The 18,041-nt window shown below is 42.7% G+C and overlaps 2 protein-coding genes across 3 annotated transcripts; both read left to right on the top strand.

Annotated features, from left to right (window-relative positions):
• Positions 1–279: 279 nt before the first annotated feature.
• Positions 280–11,685, top strand: larp4aa (La ribonucleoprotein 4Aa). Of its 2 annotated transcripts, XM_068732839.1 has the most exons (17): positions 280–805; positions 2,910–3,027; positions 3,153–3,311; positions 4,015–4,102; positions 4,234–4,370; positions 4,508–4,611; positions 4,715–4,825; positions 4,920–4,973; positions 5,074–5,283; positions 5,692–5,795; positions 6,032–6,073; positions 7,581–7,802; positions 7,911–7,965; positions 8,073–8,231; positions 8,329–8,468; positions 8,583–8,817; positions 9,154–11,685. In XM_068732839.1, exons 1-17 carry the CDS (start codon positions 689–691, stop codon positions 9,538–9,540), a joined length of 2,442 nt encoding a protein of 813 aa, XP_068588940.1. In that variant the 5' UTR covers positions 280–688; the 3' UTR covers positions 9,541–11,685. The 2 variants fall into 2 exon arrangements, with proteins under 2 accessions (XP_068588940.1, XP_068588941.1); XM_068732840.1 differs by lacking the exon at positions 6,032–6,073.
• Positions 11,686–13,189: 1,504 nt separating this feature from the next.
• On the top strand, positions 13,190–16,997 carry asb8 (ankyrin repeat and SOCS box containing 8). The gene is made up of 4 exons (XM_068733560.1): positions 13,190–13,298; positions 14,188–14,364; positions 14,457–14,561; positions 14,908–16,997. Exons 2-4 carry the CDS (start codon positions 14,236–14,238, stop codon positions 15,541–15,543), a joined length of 870 nt encoding a protein of 289 aa, XP_068589661.1. The 5' UTR covers positions 13,190–13,298; positions 14,188–14,235; the 3' UTR covers positions 15,544–16,997.
• Positions 16,998–18,041: the final 1,044 nt, after the last annotated feature.

Raw genomic sequence — 18,041 nt, 5'->3', positions numbered from 1 at the left:
AGGCTGGCTTGAATTTCGCTTTAAATAATTACATTTTAGAATAAAGTAGGTGGAATAAAAAAGCTAAAGTCTTCATATATGTACTCTTGAATGGAGTACTCAGGAAATACATATTATAATAAGGTCTCTGTTACACCAAAATACTGTAAAAATAAAAAATGTAATAAAATAATACATAAAAACTACAGCGAGGATCCGGAAAAGGAAATGTTTTCCGCAGAGGTCACCGAGAACTCGCGGTGGCCGCCGGGACGTCGGCGGACTGTGTGCCTGAGCTGAGGAAGGGTGCGTGTCCCCAGTGTCCGCTCCGGTCGCCCGGTTAGGAATGCGCCTCACAAAGCCGGTGTGTGGTGAAATATTTGTTGAAACGCCAGCGGGGACTGTGGTCTGAGAAGTGTCATGGTTTGGCATCGCTTATTCCATTACAATCTTAGCGTGCAAGTTTGATTCATTGAGCTAGCTGGCGTTAGCTCGCTTCGTTGATTCATATCAAGCTAGGTCGCTAGCTTTAGCCTGTAGCACACCTGCTAGCCGGCTAGCTAGTAAGCTAGTTTCAGAGTGCCGCTGCCAATCCAGTCGAAGAGAACCAGACTGACTGCTGAACCCAGGCGATATTTTGGAAAGAGGAGGTGGTGGCAGGCGGGGGCCGGGAGAACGCGACGGAGTGGAAGTGAGTCAGGAGCGGCTGATGAGTTCAGATCAGAGCGGAGAGCCGCCGCAGCTGCTGGAGGAGGCTGATCCCGGACCGAAGACTGGTGGGAAGGACGAGGCTCCGCTGGGGAGCGAGGGAGGGTCAGGCGGCATGGTGAGTGAGGCCTTCTCTAGCTAACGAGCTAGCACGCTAGCTAAGCGACTGCTGCTCTCTGGGGGACCCGTTAGCCCAGTACGCCCCCCCTCTGTGCGACGAGCGATATTCATTAAGACGGCTAAAATGAATGCAACCAAGACTCATTTTAAAATACTCACTCAGTTTGACTTCCTCACTATTTGCGTGATCGCTGCCTTAGTGTTTAATCGCAGGGTTATAATAATAATTATCAAGCGAAAATAATCTCGGTCACAACACATATGGCACCACTTTACACGGCTAATTAACGTGACTAACTTGAAGCTGGTGCAGGCGGATCATTTCACTCACTCATCGTTCTCCTGCTCTCCACTGCAGCCACTACAGACAGTTAGCTAACGCTAGCTTAGCCACTGTAACGAGCAAGCTCATTAAGTAGTTTGCTGAGTAATCATAAGCCTATGAGTTAAGTTAACGACACCGCTGTAGGATGACGGTATTGGGAGAGGAGGGTACCGATTGAGTTGTTTTCGTCATGTATGTGATCGATTCCTCGATTATTTAACGAAGGGTAAACGATCCTTCACTAATGTTACCTGTTGGCTAATCGTGCTTCTAGCTAACCGAGCTAGCGCGGTGACATGCGCTGCAAATACCTGGCCTGTGCTGCGCAGCTCGGTCAGCTGACATTGCTTGGCTTGTCACGGCCTGTAACACACAACCATGCATTGTAACCATGTGTCAAGTTGCACGCCTCATAAATGTTGGCGTTCTTGTAAATGACACGGAGGCCTAAGCGTGTGACACGTCCATTATCGTTAAAACTGCAGAGAAGCGTCTTGATGTATAATGGAACCGGCAGCTGTACTTGTCAGGCCGAGTGCTTTTGCTGCAAAGGGGGTGGGGGGGTGGATCTGTTTGCAATTGACAATGTTAAAAAGAAGCTGGTAAATTTGGCAGCCACTGGCGTTTCAAAGGCAGTGTACATGTGTCATCAACCCCTTATAGGAGTAAAACATAATTCACAGTTGGTTCACATCAATGTCTGTGTGCCTTAATATGTACAGCATGGGATCTATTCTTGGCCACAGCTTTTTGCAGGCTCAGGGTTTCTCCTGCCAGTCCAGAGCCCTTTTGATATGGAGAGTCAGATCTAATCCTGAATATGCATTGCAAATATAAATGTTTGTGAAAGTAACACAATGTACTCTTACCATTATGTTGATTAATCAATATGTATTATTACACATACTTTGTGGTTACTCAAAGCTTTTGTAATCATCATGCAATCATTAGGTTAACGGGGTAATAGCCTCTTTTATCTACAGGGCATCATGAGGCCCTCTGTGGCATGTTTCATTGCATTTCTCTGGTTCCCAATTAGTTGCCAAGGAGGCCCAATGGTATGCAGGTGTTCCCGCCATCCTAAGATTGCACCAGGTGATTTCCGTTAGTGGCACTGGTGCCCCAATATAAGGTTAAAGTAATTAGTGAACTCAACTGCCGGTGTGGTGATGGTTGGCTGTGGCCTGCCATGCTCTCAGTCCTCCAATATGGAGACCAGTTTGATTCTCTGTTAAATCTGCAAGTTTCCTTTTGTTGGTTTTTGTGCTGATCATTTTTTGACAATTTATCTGCCTTTACACGTCAGTACAGATGTAATGTTTATCAAAACAACAAAAGGTACATTTTAATTTCAGTTTCTTGCAAACACGTTTTAGTCAATTGTTTTAATGTATTTTCGGGGAGGTGTTTTAAGTGTTTTGTTGGCATAAGGCAACTAGTATTTCATTGTTCGTTACGTTTATATTTTCCATGTCCATTTCCACCTTGGTAAAAGTCTGATGCTACGCATAGATAAGATGGCAAATCTTAGATCAGTGAGAATATTGAATACACAATACTCATCGTAGTCTCAGTCGCATGCAAATCTGTTCAAATATAAACAAACTGTCAAAATGCAGCAGTCTAATATACATAATTGCCAGCTTTGCATGCACACTATTGTCTCCATTGTTTTTTTGTGATTGTGTAATATGTCTTAAGCTAAGAAAAGCGCTTTATTCTGCTCTGATGTTTATGAATGTGGAACTTTTCTGATCCTGCTATTCCTGCTTTGAAGGTCACCTCTAAGGGTGCCGGTTTGAACCCAAATGCCAAGGTGTGGCAGGAGATGCCTGTGGCCCCCAGCGAAGCTGTTACCAACAGCCCTCATTGGCCCCCCTCAGACATCAGTGAGGGTGAGCTACACGTCAATCAGCCTAATTAAATATCAGAACTAGGAGATGTATAGACGGGGGTGAAGCAGCCCTGAACAATAGAGCTCTGTTGTTTGTTAATGAGAACTCTTTTACCTCGTTCACAGGTTATTCTGAGCCCTCGTCTGCTGGGGGTAAGCAGTACACGGTGGGATTCACGGCCCTGGATGACAGCAGCTCCACAGCAACAGCTGAGATAGCAGTAAATGGAATGGACCCTCCAGAGTTGGGCTTTACCCCCGCTGAGTCCACCACAGGGACCTCAGGTCAGTCACGTCACTTGCAGCCGCAAGCAAGTGTTATTCTTTTTCATTACATTTATTGTCTTTTTAGTTTGGATGTGATGGGGACTTATCTTCATTGTCCCCAAAGGTATATTTGCCTTGCAGCCAGGTGAAACCTGGAACACAGACTCTCTGGCCATACCTAACCCATGCAGTTATTTGTTTTTCATTCTCCATGTTCACTAATTCAACCCTTGTTTGACCTGTTCGGACTGGTTGTCACCTCTCACATGAGATTTGCTTAAAGGGGTCTTTCAACATTTTTAGTTTATAGGAAAGGTCAAACTCCATAAACATTGGGTCCTATACTACCCACAATGCAACTAAACATATTTTATTAGACATTCCTTGTATAGGGAAGTGAGTTTGGAGTCTAATATCTACAGCCACAAAACACATCGTATACCTGTTTTCACAGACTCAGCAGTTCTCGTTATTTAATAGTACTCGCATGACTTGCATGTTACTACTTATTAAAAGGTAATGAAGTAGCTCAACATGTCTTTTGAGATTGAGTGAAACAGAATTTATGTTTGAGATGGTTTGACGTCACTGCCATTAATACATGTTTGAAGTGCTGACTTGTCATCGACTCAGGACATGACAGCCCTGACAGTTATAAAACGTATAAGACTGTTAAAACAGTCGTATTGTGTTACCGCTGACATTTTGTTTTGGTTCTCAGTGGATTCCAAAACTGGAGAGCGATCTAAAATCTCCTCTGAGAATCTACGAGAGTCTCTGAAGAAGGAGCTAGAGTTTTATTTCTCCAGGTAAGAGACGAGCCCTGAAACCACCTTTTTTTATTTTATTTTTTTATTATATATATTGTAGAATGTGAAAAGTGGACTTGTTATTTCCAAGTCAAGAGAAGGCTAATCTACATGGATCTGTTCTCTTTCAGAGAAAACCTCTCAAAGGATTTGTACCTGATGTCCCAGATGGACAGTGACCAGTTTGTCCCTATTTGGACTATAGCCAGCATGGAGGGCATCAAGGTCCTCACCACTGACATGGACCTCATCTTGGATGTGTTGAGATGTAAGCGGAGATTTTAAGATGATGTATGCTCCAACAATCTGTGTGTGTGTGTGTGTGTGTGTGTGTGTGTGTGTGTGTGTGTGTGTGTGTGTGTGTGTATAAAGTGTCTAGATTTATAAACCTTGATTTCCCCTCAGCCTCTCCAATGGTACAAGTGGATGAGAAAGGGGAGAAAGTGCGTCCTAATCACAAGCGGTGCATTATCATCCTGAGGGAGGTCCCTGAAACCACACCTGTTGAGGTAAGCTTGTGCATAAACACAGCCCGTCTTTGGAAGTTATTTTTTAAGAGGAGGTAGATGTTTTACCTGAAGTTTGAGACCATTCTTTGTTTGTAATTCACAGGAAGTAGAGGCACTGTTCAAAAATGACAACTGTCCAAAGGTGATAAGTGTCGAGTTCGCACACAACAACAACTGGTACATCACATTCCAATCAGACACTGATGCTCAACAGGTAATGCAGCTCAAATTGCTCCTTTCTCTTCACTGTCTGGAGTATTCCGGTGACATGCTGAATTGTCTCATGATTCTCCCTTATGCTCCACTAGGCATACAAGTATTTGAGAGAGGAAGTGAAAACATTTCAGGGAAAACCCATCATGGTGAGCTAAATTAAATCTCCCTGTCATTTTGGAAAGACCCTTTTTGTGAAGTTTTAGTTATTTCACTCATTGCTCTTTTCCTGGTTTTCCATGCTGACAGGCCAGGATAAAGGCCATCAACACATTCTTTGCAAAGAATGGCTACCGTAGCATGGACAGCAGCCTGTACCCTCAGCAGTCCCAGAGCCAGTCCCAGTACAGCTCCCCGCTCTACATGCAGCCCGTCTACCCCCAGCAGCAGTACCCAGTCTATGGCATCGTACCGCCCACCTGGACGCCTTCGCCCACACCGTATTTTGAAACTCCTCTGGTGAGACATGCCAACTACTCTGGAATTCACCAATCATGCACCTCAATAGAAAACATTCAGTCCCCATGTTCACTTTGTTTTTGTGTCATCAGCAATAATCGCTTAAAATGTGATTCAAATAATAAACCTTGAAAGCCACAAGTTGTGCACCGGCAGAAATTGATTGCCATTTTTGTTGTAACGTCTGAAGAGAAATTAATCGAGTGAAGTCAAATAAGTTTCCCCTCTTGCAATTTGAATTGTCAATAGACATAAACAAAGTATTTTGCGTAATAAAGAGTTAAAATATTAAGCTTAAAAAACTTAGACTTACAGAAAATGTATTTTCAGCTCCTTGTGGCAGCAACTGAATAAATAACTGGACAAATTGAATGCTTTTAAGCACTGTGTTGTTTCTCCCTTGTGCAGGCTCCATTTCCCAACAGTAGCTTTGTGAATGGATTTGGCTCTGCCGGACACTACAAAACTGCCTCCAGTTCTTTAAATATGACCCGCCCGTTCAACAGAAACCGGTAAGGACTTCTTGTTCCTGATGCCATTTGTGATTTTCTTCTTTTAGTTTTGGCTTAAATCCAAGTCTGTTTTTAATGTAAACATAATCTAAATGGAATATTTTACCACTTGTGTCATGTTTGTTGCACAATGTTAAACCGTGAGCGTCGGATCACCTGCAGTTAAATTGTCTAAAGATGGCGTGTCCTCACTAGGGAACTGTTCTTCACTCCCTGTCTTCTTACTGTCCCCACAGTGTCCCCCTCTATTCAAGAAAGAATGTAATAAATGCCTTCAGGTACCACTGTTATACTGTACAATAAGCTTCATCGCTGCTGTCATCTCTTACCATGCTGCAACAGCCAAATGACTAAATCCATAACGGGGCCAATGCCTTCTGCCAGTCACATTTGTATGGCCATGATCCTTTTCATCAGTGTAAATGTTGCCAGGTAACAGACGTCCTAGAATTTGTCGTGTCATTTCCTAAATGTAGGCTTGCCTACTAAATAGCAGCGGCCTATCTGATTCTGAAATTGGCTTTTTCCAGTTATGGCCACCGTGGCTCCAACATTTCCTCTTCGCATTACATGTAACTGTTTCCCTCCATCACAACTAACCACCCATGTTGTTTTCCCATTGTTTTTTTTATAGTTTTACTGCTGCTTTCTCCGTCACTGATTGTATCGCCACGTGTTCTGTGCTAAAACACAATAACATTGCTGACAGGAGTCTAGGTCAGGCAGCTGTCGAGCTTTAGCAGCACACACTTTAAATCTCTCAAGATGTGACAAATTAGTATATGTAGTGAAAAAGCAGCTTCACAAATAAATATCTCACTGGACTCTTCTCAAGTCAGACCTGATGATGAGATCAACATGCGCATAGAGGGAAACCAGAGAGTGGAGTGACTGGCTTTGGTTCACTCTTTCTCCGCTTCATCTGTTCTCTTTCTGTTCTCCGTCTCTTCACCCTTCCCCTCCAAAGTTGGGAGCTTCACTCCTGTCCCGATGAGCGTTCAGATTATGAGATCTGAGGGTCAAAGACTCATGAGAAGTGCAATCCATGTGACTCATGCTGCAAGGTCTTCTTCAAACAGTATCTGTCTCAAAGCTTTAGAGCTGCATTAAGATATTAGCAGCCCATCTAGGTGGGTTAGGGTTACACGGGCGTTGCCAGCTCTTAATAGGTTTATGATTTGTTGCAGATTTCCACACGTTCAGTATGTTGCCATCAAAGTCTCCACAGCTTCAATCCCCCCCCCCGCCCCGCATGTCTACACAACCACCCTGAAGACACCGCATGCTGTCTTATTCCTCCAGCACACTGAACACCAGTGTTTCCATTGAACTCATTTAGATGTTTCAGCAGCCGTTGTCTAAAAAGTTTTGGATGGACTCACAACACATAGCACTTTTTTAATATAGGCTTATTGCTGTCTGTTTCAATTCCCAACTCATAACCACTGTGATTAGTTTTCTTACTGTGATAGAATTAATGTCTTGACACAAGCTCCAATCATAGCACCATACAGTGGTTTAACAGGTCATTAAATTAAATCTGCTGAGCTGTAATAGCTGCTGAACTTTTTTCATTAAGGCGTTAAGATATTAATAACCGTCACACATATTTAAGTATTCCTCAACATTAATAAATGTACTTTAAGGACAATGTCACAATGTCCATTTAAGTTTTCAACACTGGTTGCAAACTGGAAGGGAAACACTGGTCACCAGTATGCCTTAAGAGTGTTTTTAGCTTAATGTTGACCGTGATCACCTTCACCTTTTTCCCCTCTGCGACAGAAACCACGTGAAGCCCCAGGTGAGGACAGGTGAGGTGACCTCAGCGACTATAACGCCCGTCCCCTTGGAGAGTTTGACTGGACTGCGCAGTCCGCAGCCCCCCACTCCTGTCGCTGCCACCGCCATTCCAGTCCAGACGGCCTCCGACCTGAGCGCAGCATTTTCACATCTCTCCTCCTCTACGGATCCCAGTGACGATGGCGGCATGGCTGGACGTGGAAGGTAAAGCTGTTTAACCTGACTGTAATGGCTGCTGTTGATTGGCTATGACCTGATCAGTGACATTTGACTGTTGAGTCGCTGTTGAAAGATCACTTCTTTGCATTTCAGACGGAGCACAACCTACAGAGGAACACGGAGGAGGCGAGAAGACGACCGGATTACTGTAAATACCAATTTTCATGTAGTGTTTAAAGTTTTATGTTGTATTTAAAGCATGAACCAGCTCGTGATCTTTCCGTTCATTGGCTCCATTTCAATTTCCTTTCTCAGAGGCCTGTTCCGTTGGCAGAGGTCAAGATTTCTCCACCCAAGTTTGACTTGGCTGCGACCAATTTCCCACCTCTTCCTGGCTGCGTGGTCAGTACACAGGGAGAGCCATTGCTGGAAAACCGAATGTCAGATGTTGTACGTGGTTTGTACAGGGACAAGGTAAGAAGAGTTTCTAACAGTTTCTAAATCTCTTGGATAAATTGCACTGAGAGGGGGAACTTCATAGGTGTGATGTGCCTCCTTTCTTTTTTTACAGACAGAACAAGCCAATAAAGAAGCCACTGTGAGTCCAGCTTCAGGACAACCACCAGTCACAGAGGAGGCTGTGGTTGTATCGAGTCCAGCCCTGGCAGCAGCGAAACCTGCTACACAACCAGTTGGACCTTCAGCTCCTGGGTACGACTGTCTTGACAATTACAATTTAATCAGGATATTTGGTGCTTGAACTCAGAACACCTGTATTTAAATCTGAAATGGTCATTTGCATGTCTGAAACTCTTGTTCTGACAGTGTCAATCGTCAAGAGAGGAGAGTTGAACGGGCAGAGCCTCCAGCTCCAAAAGCGGCTCCGCGCACACCTGTTCAGACTACCGTGAACCCGCCGCCTCCCACCACACAACCTGTGCCTAGCTCCAGGCCTCAGCCTGCTGCTGCCGCCGCCGCCGCAGCCGCCGCAGCCGCCTCCACGCCAGCGACTCCCAGCACGCCGGCCCCTGCTACAGCCACTATTCCCACCCCCGCACAGGTGAGAATCTGGTTCTTTGTAATGATGGCTTGCACTTGACCATAGTTGTCTTCCCGATGATGAGATCTTTTTGCGCATAGAGGGAAGTGAGGTAGTGGACTGACTGGCTTTGGTTCTTTCCCTCCTCTCTACCTGTCGCTCTTCTTCAGTGTCTCCGTCTTTTCTCTCTCTCTCTCTGCCCTTTCCCACCAAATGTCCAGGACGTCTACTCCTACCCCAATGAGCGTTGAGATTATGAGATCTGAGGGTTTGACGAGGAAAATTATGAAATCAATGTAGAAATGTGACATCCTTTAAATTATTTTCATATTGTGCCTTCTCCCTGCCTTGGTTCAGGAGCCACGTAAGCTCAGCTATGCCGAGGTGTGCCAGCGGCCACCTAAGGACCCTCCGCCTGCGGCCCCGGCTTCCACGGGCACTGCGTCGGGCCAGCCGTTGCGTGAGTTGCGTGTGAACAAGGCTGAAGAGCCGGGCTCCAGCACTGGTTCTGGAGACAAGCAAGAGAAAGGTCACGACAGGGAGGGGGGATGGGAGTGCAAGGAGAGCCGACCGACACGCGAACGTGACTCTCAAGGCTACTACCGCAGCAACGGCCCGAGAGGTGCCGGGGGCCTCAAGTTCCGGGACCAGAGGCGCCCGCCTCCGGCCCGACGCAGCTCCCCACAGGGAGGCTACAGGCACACTGGCAAAGAGCAGAACATCCCACCAGTATCGCCAAAGTAAAAACTTGATATGAATGGAAAAAAAGATTATGAATATATACATGGATATATATATATAATTATATAAAAATGAATAAAATAAAAGCAACAACATTATGGTAGCCGCCTTTTCCCCCCCTGGGACTTGTCCAAAGAAAAGCTTTTAAAAATGACAATGAGACCGGGACGTCCTGGACAAATGGGCAAATTGACACCTGAAGAACTTTGATGAGTGATTTGAAAAGGAAACAAAGTTTTTGTTTTGGCCTCCAGCTTAATGCTTAAAAGAATTTAAGTGCGATTTATCTGGAGGCAGTCTCATTTTTGCTCTGCTAGGGAGAGGTGGGGTGCTGGGCCGCGTATTCGGCCCTCTACCTTTTTTTTTTTTTTTTTTTTTTTTTTTTAATTTTAAGGAATAGATGTCTGCAAGAACAATATGCACTAAGAAGAAAAATAACATGCATATATGTCATGTACAAAGATATCACTAACACGCAATGAGACATCAGTTTTTTCTTTTCTTGTGTTTAGGTTTGCAAGTATGACTGAAGGGTTGACTGATGTCTGTGTATGCATTGATTGTTTAGCAACTTGATTGAAGTGCTACAGTGTGCTGTTGCATTGATGTAATGAAATGGATGATTTTTGATTTTTACAGCAGAGACTCTGAACCATTGTCCTGAACCCGGACAGTGCGATCCTCTAATGTATATTAATGAAATGTGTTCTATGGTGGTATTTTGATCCTGGTTCTTAATTGGCTTAAGATTTATCAATCGAATATCAGAAACTGTTGACGTACGCCGCAGTCAGACGCGTGGTTTTGTTTGAACCTGCAACCCACTTTGGGTCACCCACTGGCCCGTTGGCCACGGTGAACCTGCTAGCCTGGTCCAAAGTTTTTCACGTTGTTTTATCTGAACCGTTTCGGGTCTAACCACTCTGATGGCTTCAGAACACTGTCATGTTTATCAGTCAGGTTCTCTGTTTACATGTTTGATTTGGTTGTAGAGTGACGTTTTCCAAGAGGGAGAAGAAAGAAAAAGAAAAAAAAGAATGGGTTAATAATAACATTTGACTGTTCAGTGCACCTGGTAGTTTAGGTGAGGTTTGGCTTTTCTACATCATCACAGGATATCCAGGTTAAGCTTATATCTGTGAACTGTTCTTAACAATGGCATAGTGTCAAACATAGACTGAGTGCGGTTAGCTGAGGATGATAGCTACATGATATTTGGCAGCCAAGTCGTTGGTATAAAGAAAATTGGAAAATTTTCCCGTGCTATGTGCCAGCTGTCTACGAACATAGTGTGCTAGAATAAAGTTTTGATTTTTGTTCACACGGTCTGCTAAATGATGTAGTCTTGGGGAAACTTTTGGCCCAGTGAAACTGGATTTTGAAGAAGCTGTAGAGGTGTAGTTGCCTATGCTATATTGTGATAACCCTTCACTAGAAAATGTGTGGGAGAATGTAATTGTTCTAGTTCTGAATTTACAGAGGGAGGCTTTTGACAGCAGGTATCCACCAGATTGTTTTGTGCTTTTAGGGTGAGTTTTCTGGTTTGTTTTTGTTTTTTCTTTACTTTTTTTAAATTTTTTGGAAAAACAGATTGACTTAGAATTTGAAGTTCGACTCACTGTATGTATTGCTTTTTAAATTTATTTATTTAAATTCTGATGCACAACGCTTTTCTCCCAATCTTGGTAGGCTGGTTTCCCCAAAGTTGTGTGAAATCGCATTGGCAAAATAAAATCATGCATATGACATTTATAAACTGTCGGAGATGTCAGCTGAGCGAGAATACTTGATGCATTGACTTTGGGTTTAGTAATGCAGTAAGATGAGTAACCAATCACTGGGGCTGTTATTTCTTTTTCATTAATGAGTATGAGCAGCTAGTGGTTTAGTATAATTAAATAAATGCACTAACTTGTTTTTAAAAAGAATCTTACTCATGATTAAAGTGAAATTATTTTAGAATATGGTTGATAACAGGCTTGCAAATACCTTAAGCAACTCTCCCCCCTCCCTCCATATGTTTGGGTTATTTTCTATTAATTTGGGTTGGGGTGGCAAAAGGAAATATAGTAATGGATCAACCAAGTGTTTGAGACACAATCCTAGAACTGTATGAAATGTCACCAAAAATAAATTATTTTGATTTGGCTTTCCAGTGTCCCACTTCTTTCTGCTGTCTTGTTTCATACGTGCACATCAACGGTTGACGAGTTTCATACCAAGTAGTCAGCAGTGGAGGCTTACAAGTATTTTAAGGCATTTGTTATACAGATCCAGGCCTTCTGGAATTAAGGATATCTTCAGCTCACTACTTCTCCCCCTTTAAAGTTGTACTATCTGCATATCTGTTGTGTTGCAAGATAATAGTAAGTCCTACAGGAATCCTGAAGACAAGTGAGGTAATGGTCATAAAGTCAATAATGGATTAAATAAAGCAAAATGTAGCTTTGTATCTAAAATGTGATAGAACCAGTTGGGGTTGGGCCTCAGTTTTATACTTTACACCAACCCATCAATATTTTGGTCTATAAAATGTAAGGCAATACTGGAAAAGTGATATCAAACTGCTTGTTCTGTCCAACCAACTGTCCCAGTCCAAAGGTTATTGAGTTTATTCTCACATGAGATGATGAATTGCAGTAAAGCCCGACACCTGAGAGGCTGCGTTTATTAAAATAGCTCACAATCAAGACAACAAATTGATTATTAGACCGTGGCTAAGTGGAGAGCATGGCCGCCTTTCAATCAAAGGGTCGGTGGTTTGATCCCCTGCTCTACTAGTCTCATGTCAATGTGTCCTTGAGCAAGACTCTTAACCCCAAAATTGCTCCCGTAGCTGCGTCTATGGTGTGTAGATAGATACTGAATTGTAAGAAGTCACTTTGGATAAAAGTGTCTGCTAAAATGGCTAATGATTAATCAGCTAATAGTTTAGCTCCAATTTGATCAACTTTAATTCTTCTAACCCTCTGGCTCATACCAACCTTGTCAAAATCAGGATGCAGATGCATAATGAAGGTCTGGGTCTTGAATGGATTAATCAATTGACAGAAAATGGATCTGAACATATTAAATACAAAGTTAACAAAATCATTTTTGAAAGTAAAAGAAACAAACTTCGCCAAATTAAAGTCATTAAGTGAGGATTTTAATCCTCACTTTTAATTAAGTGTACATTTAATATCTCTGAATTTTATATCTGACATTTTCAGTCCCCAAATAAACTTTAAACTAGGAAATATAAACGTGCACAGTGTGTTTGTGGCCTGTCGGTGTGGTTGTTCACCAGAGACTGCCTGAACCTTAACATGGTCATGAACTGGAGACATTCACGTCGTGCCTGTGGATGCCTGCTGCGGTGCAGCCACACATAGCCTAGCCTATTTTGGGAAAGGCAGAGCTCTTGGTAGACGTGCCTTCCTGTCAGACATCGTAAAAGCTGGTATTCAAAGAAAATATCCAGTTATGTGAAGTTATCGCAGAGTAAATCCACTGTTGGCTCAGTCCGGTGTTAATATGTGTGTAACTGTTCCGATGCGAGGGTCCTGGGACAGAGGACATTGGATGTTGTACGGATTGTAAACTTGTGATTTGTGATTGGTCTGTACAAAATGAATATCATTTAATTTAATTGAATACAGAAGACGCGCTCGAGGCAGAGGGCGTGGCCGCGAGCGCTGACGCTTTGTGTTTAGGTCGAACAGCGCAGCAAACGGTCTGTGCGCTAATCTGTGAGACCTTCACACTGAGGACCAGCAACGGTATGTTGTGTAATCCTCCTCGGTCATTCGTCGACGGTTGATACGATGATTATATGAAAGCTCGTTCACAAGCATTTGCAGTGAATGTCACTCGATTTTTTTCGCCTAGATTATCGATCGTTCTTCGCATCTCGACGCTAACGTTAGCTCGCTAGCTAAGCTAACTTGGTGCTAGCTGCCGAGTGAAAATGTAGCTATTTTTGTATTGTATTTACTCTAAACCAGCCCGTTAGCGTCAAGCAGCTCTGGTGATTTGCAAAATACAAGTACTCTGTTATATTTTTAGATGCACCACTTGGTGTAAAACGTGCATCTCTGTTGTTTTTTTGTTACATTTAGTTGTGGAGCCTGTTCTTATGAAGTAAGCTAACGTTAGCTGACAGTGACAGTCATATGTTTACGTGTAATGCTAGCTACTTACGGGAAGCCAAACTCCTCTAATTTCACGCAAAGACCGGTCAATATGTGTCAATTTATCAAACGTTTGTGTTCATTTTGGTTTTAAAAGTAATCCTTCGTATCGTAAAATCAACAAGCAAGTAACTCGAAATTACGATCAGTGGCAATTTGACTTTATTACTTTTTTAAGTTTGTATTAATAACAAGCTCCCAAATATAACGAGATATCTCTGGACCCACCAATATGTAATATAACTCGTCATAGCAGACCTAATTATGTAACTTTACTGTCAATGTAATTTTACATGACCTTAACTACAGTATGTACATATTTTTTGTCACAATTAAACAAAGCACTTTACCACAGATATCTCCATAAGGGAAAGTCATGGGCGAAAAAAATAGATACAAGTGAATTGTTGTTATTTTGCTCTGTTAAGGCCCAGGGACCTCCATTGTGTCTTACAACTTCTTTAAAACTGTGTTTCAGTGTGCCTGAGTGTCACCCCGGCCTGGGTGCCATGGTCCTCAGTTACACATGAGCTCTACTATGTGGTACATCATGCAAAGCATTCAAAGTAAATACTCCTTGTCTGAGCGGCTCATCCGCACCATCGCAGCCATTCGCTCGTTCCCACACGACAACGTGGAGGATCTCATTCGTAAGGTAGGCCTCATCTTCTCATCCAACTTTAAATAAATAGTATCTTGTAGTGCCATCAGTTATACTGACATTGTTTACCTCCCATGTGCTCTAAGGGAGCTGATGTGAACCGGATGCATGGCACACTGAAGCCCCTGCACTGTGCCTGTATGGTCGCTGATGCCGACTGTGTAGAGCTGCTGTTGGAGAAGGGCGCAGAGGTATGACTCCTGCACACTTCTAACTCTCGGGCTCTGTTTTTGTGGTGTTTTAAGCAGCGCTACAGCACTTTGGTATTTTCTTGACCTTTAAATCGTCCTTCCCCGTCTGTGTGTTATTTTGGTGCCCGACTACCACACCCTCTGATCTATATTTCCCTTCAGACTGCCCTTTGCACTGTGTGCTGCTGCACACACTTGGACCAAAATGCCAAGTGCACAGTTCATGCGCCTAAGACATAACACTTTGTGCTGGTCACAGTGCTTGCACGATTTTAAATATGTATTAATTAATATATTGTTAACTTTTCATCAGAACATTGCTCTTTTCATTACGTTTCCTCATCAGGTGAATGCTTTGGATGGCTATAACCGAACAGCACTGCACTATGCAGCAGAGAAGGACGAGAGCTGCGTGGAGCTGCTGTTGGAGTACGGGGCCCAGCCAGACGCCCTGGACGGCAACAAGGACACTCCACTTCACTGGGCCGCCTTCAAAGATAACCCAGAGTGTGTGAGGGCCCTGCTGGAGAGCGGGGCCTGTCCCAATGCCAGGGACTACAACAATGACACGCCTTTGAGCTGGGCAGCAATGAAGGGCAACCTGGAGAGTGTCAAAGTGCTATTAGACTATGGAGCCCAGGTCCACGTGACCAACCTGAAGGGCCAGACCCCTATCTCCCGACTGGTGGCCCTGTTGGCCCGGGGCCTGGGCACTGAGCAGGAGGAGGAGTGCTTGGAGCTGCTGTGCCGGGCAGCAGGGCAGTTTGAGATCCGACGGGCCGATGGCACCCTTCCCAGGGAGCTGAGTAAGGATCCCCAGCTGCTGGCGAGGCTGACCAACATGGTGGCTCAGGCTCCCACGCTTCGCTCTTTGGCACGCTGTGCTGTTCGTCAGAGTCTCGGAGTCCAGTTCCTCCCCACTGCTGTAAAAGAGCTTCCTTTACCAGAGACTATCAAAGACTATTTACTGCTGAGAGACTGAGGCGATGAAACCATCAGGGAGCTCTCAGGCCTCACTGGCTGATAATTGGACAGCTAATCACGCAGCATTTATTGGCAAAGAAGTGTCTCCATTGAATTATAGGATATTGTCTGACAGTGGCCCCCATTTATCAAACCCTGCAAATTTATGCCCCATGAGAGATGTACATACCTCTCCAAGTCTTTTTTTTATTTGTATTATCTAGTGGTTGAACAACATCTGAATGAGCAGTGCAGTCTGAAGTCTGATCAGTTTCCAGCTGTTCACAAAGAGCAGTCTGTCTTTGACATTTTAAGTAGACTTATTATTTTTTTTTTTGGTATGCAAAATGTACAATAAGTATAAAGTATGCTACATTTGAATGCTTAAATGTAATGTTATTATGGTTTGTCACAGAGCATGAGGAAACTCTTAAATGTTGAGTTTGGTGGTTAAATTAGTCTATCCTCATTGTAAGATTAGATTTAAATGTGTAATAGATTTATGAATAGCGGCTAATGTTTAATGATGCAGGCTGTCAGAGGATGCAGTTCTTGAAGTAGAGCTCAGGAACGGATTTTATGTCACGTATATGATAGTCGGAGTGGCCATCTTTCTCTCAATGACGTCCCAGTGAACTCGCAATGCAATCATTTTTGCAGTGCTAAAGAAAAAAACACTTCAGTCAGAACAGAAAAAGTTGTGCCAGAAGGGAACAGTTTTATTTGTTATCTAGACGCAACTAAATGTTGCAGAATATTATCATTGGTTTCACAAAATGTGCCGGGCACACTTAATCTTGCCTTCGTCTAGCCCTCTGAAAGTGTTCCAGTGTTGATAAAAGTTATGTCAACATGCCTGCTTACACATGTGATTTACCATTTATTTGGGCTTTATTTTAATGAAGGATGCCATTGCCAAGAAGAAATAAAATGTTTTTTTTGTTTGTTTTTACAATGGATCTTTTCAGTCTTAACTTTACAAAGTTTTGGTTTTCACAGGTGCTCTCTGGTCTAACATTTTGCTGCATATGTTTGAAAAAGTAATTTTAGTTTTCAATTCAATGTTTAAATGTAGAAACATGAAATGGCATGATTATTAAGTTTGTGTCCTTTAAAGATTCACTAAAGAAGCTTGGGAGATGTGTTTACGTTTGTTATGCCATCTGTCTGAACTCTAACCATTTCTGTTATTACCATTATACCATTGGTTTTGTTTTCTTATTCTGCCGCTGTAAGAATTAACCCCTAAGGTAACGTCTCGTGTACTCCTGCAAAAGTGCTTTTTTTTTTTTTTCTTTGTCAATGAAAGTAAATGCCTTTATATTCTATTTTCTTCTCTCCATTGTTCTTCACAGAATATTTAAACTGATGGAGTTGTTTAAACAGACCGCTGTAATACATTTACAAAGTCATGATTAAACACGGCTCCGAAAGCTCAGCTGCAGTGTGCTATGAAACACTTGACTACTGGAACACTCTGCTGTGTCATTTTCAGATATATATTTTTTATCTCTAATCAGATTGAGGTTTGATTTGCATAGTCCTTTTTCACAGCAGACATTTTGACTGTAGCAGGACAAGCCCAGGTGTTAGTGAAAACATGAACAATGGCTCCATTATATTCAAGTGTCCCAATAAGTAAGTGACAGTGAACCAGTACATGCACAAACAGCAGGACCCTCAAACCAAACTTAAATGGAATTCAGCCATCATGAATTTACCTATTTACACCCGTGGTTCTCCGGCACCTTTAATAAACATTGCAATTAAGTCTCTCTTGAATACCAAACCAATGATCAACGCTGCAATCATATTTTAAATGCACAAGTAATATACAACATTACCTGCTAGGTCAAAAACACATACAACAGCATAAATATTAATATAGTGAATAAAAGGCTAGGTTATGTGTCGAACTGCGACTACTCGTTAGTGATTAGATTGAATGCAGCTGTAATCACTTAGTGCCTGTACAGCATACCAGCTTGACTACACTGTCTGAATCGCAGTCTTTACAATTTGAGGGCCAGAAGAGCTCAAATATTAGAAACCACTTTTTACATTTACAGTCGGGACTGTTGGAGCTGTTTCTAAGATATTTCAACTGGAGTTTATGTATCAACAAGGGTCAATGAATGACAGTTTAGCAGGACTCTAGATTTATCTTGACACTGTTACAGATGTATTTGCTTTGTATAAACTGTAGTGACTTTGCAAAACATTTAGATGGACAAGAAGTAGCTTTACAGTAATACTGAAGTTAACCTCAGCATATTCAGTTCTCATATCATCCACTGGGGGTCTCTCTAGCCTTGTCTCTGAATTCACATTTATTGTCTTCTAAAACCATCTCTGAATGAGTTGTTTAGTGTGATTTGCAAATTAGAGGAAAATTGTGACGTTACGTAACATTTGTTGTGGATTACATCAGATGCCTCTTCTTTAATTCACTATGCATTTCTTTAAGAGCTCATTTGGAACAATCTCAAGTTCAACCATTCAAAATATCTTTAAATA

The sequence above is a fragment of the Cebidichthys violaceus genome, unplaced genomic scaffold (assembly GCF_023349555.1).
Source record: "Cebidichthys violaceus isolate CVI_PGR_0920_01 unplaced genomic scaffold, fCebVio1.0.p SCAF_6, whole genome shotgun sequence".
Taxonomy (NCBI): Eukaryota; Metazoa; Chordata; class Actinopteri; order Perciformes; family Stichaeidae; genus Cebidichthys; species Cebidichthys violaceus.
The sequence above is the reverse complement of the archived record's forward strand: the minus strand, read 5'-3'. Positions and strand labels throughout refer to the sequence as shown.

Coding starts and splice junctions, on each gene's coding strand:
- larp4aa (XM_068732839.1), top strand. CDS start 689: ATGAGTTCAGATCAGAGCGGAGAGCCGCCGCAGCTGCTGGAGGAGGCT. Junction 4,612..4,714: donor CTGAAACCACACCTGTTGAG/GTAAGCTTGTGC, acceptor TGTAATTCACAG/GAAGTAGAGGCACTGTTCAA. Junction 8,232..8,328: donor GTGGTTTGTACAGGGACAAG/GTAAGAAGAGTT, acceptor CTTTTTTTACAG/ACAGAACAAGCCAATAAAGA.
- asb8 (XM_068733560.1), top strand. CDS start 14,236: ATGAGCTCTACTATGTGGTACATCATGCAAAGCATTCAAAGTAAATAC. Junction 14,365..14,456: donor TGGAGGATCTCATTCGTAAG/GTAGGCCTCATC, acceptor ATGTGCTCTAAG/GGAGCTGATGTGAACCGGAT. Junction 14,562..14,907: donor TGTTGGAGAAGGGCGCAGAG/GTATGACTCCTG, acceptor TTTCCTCATCAG/GTGAATGCTTTGGATGGCTA.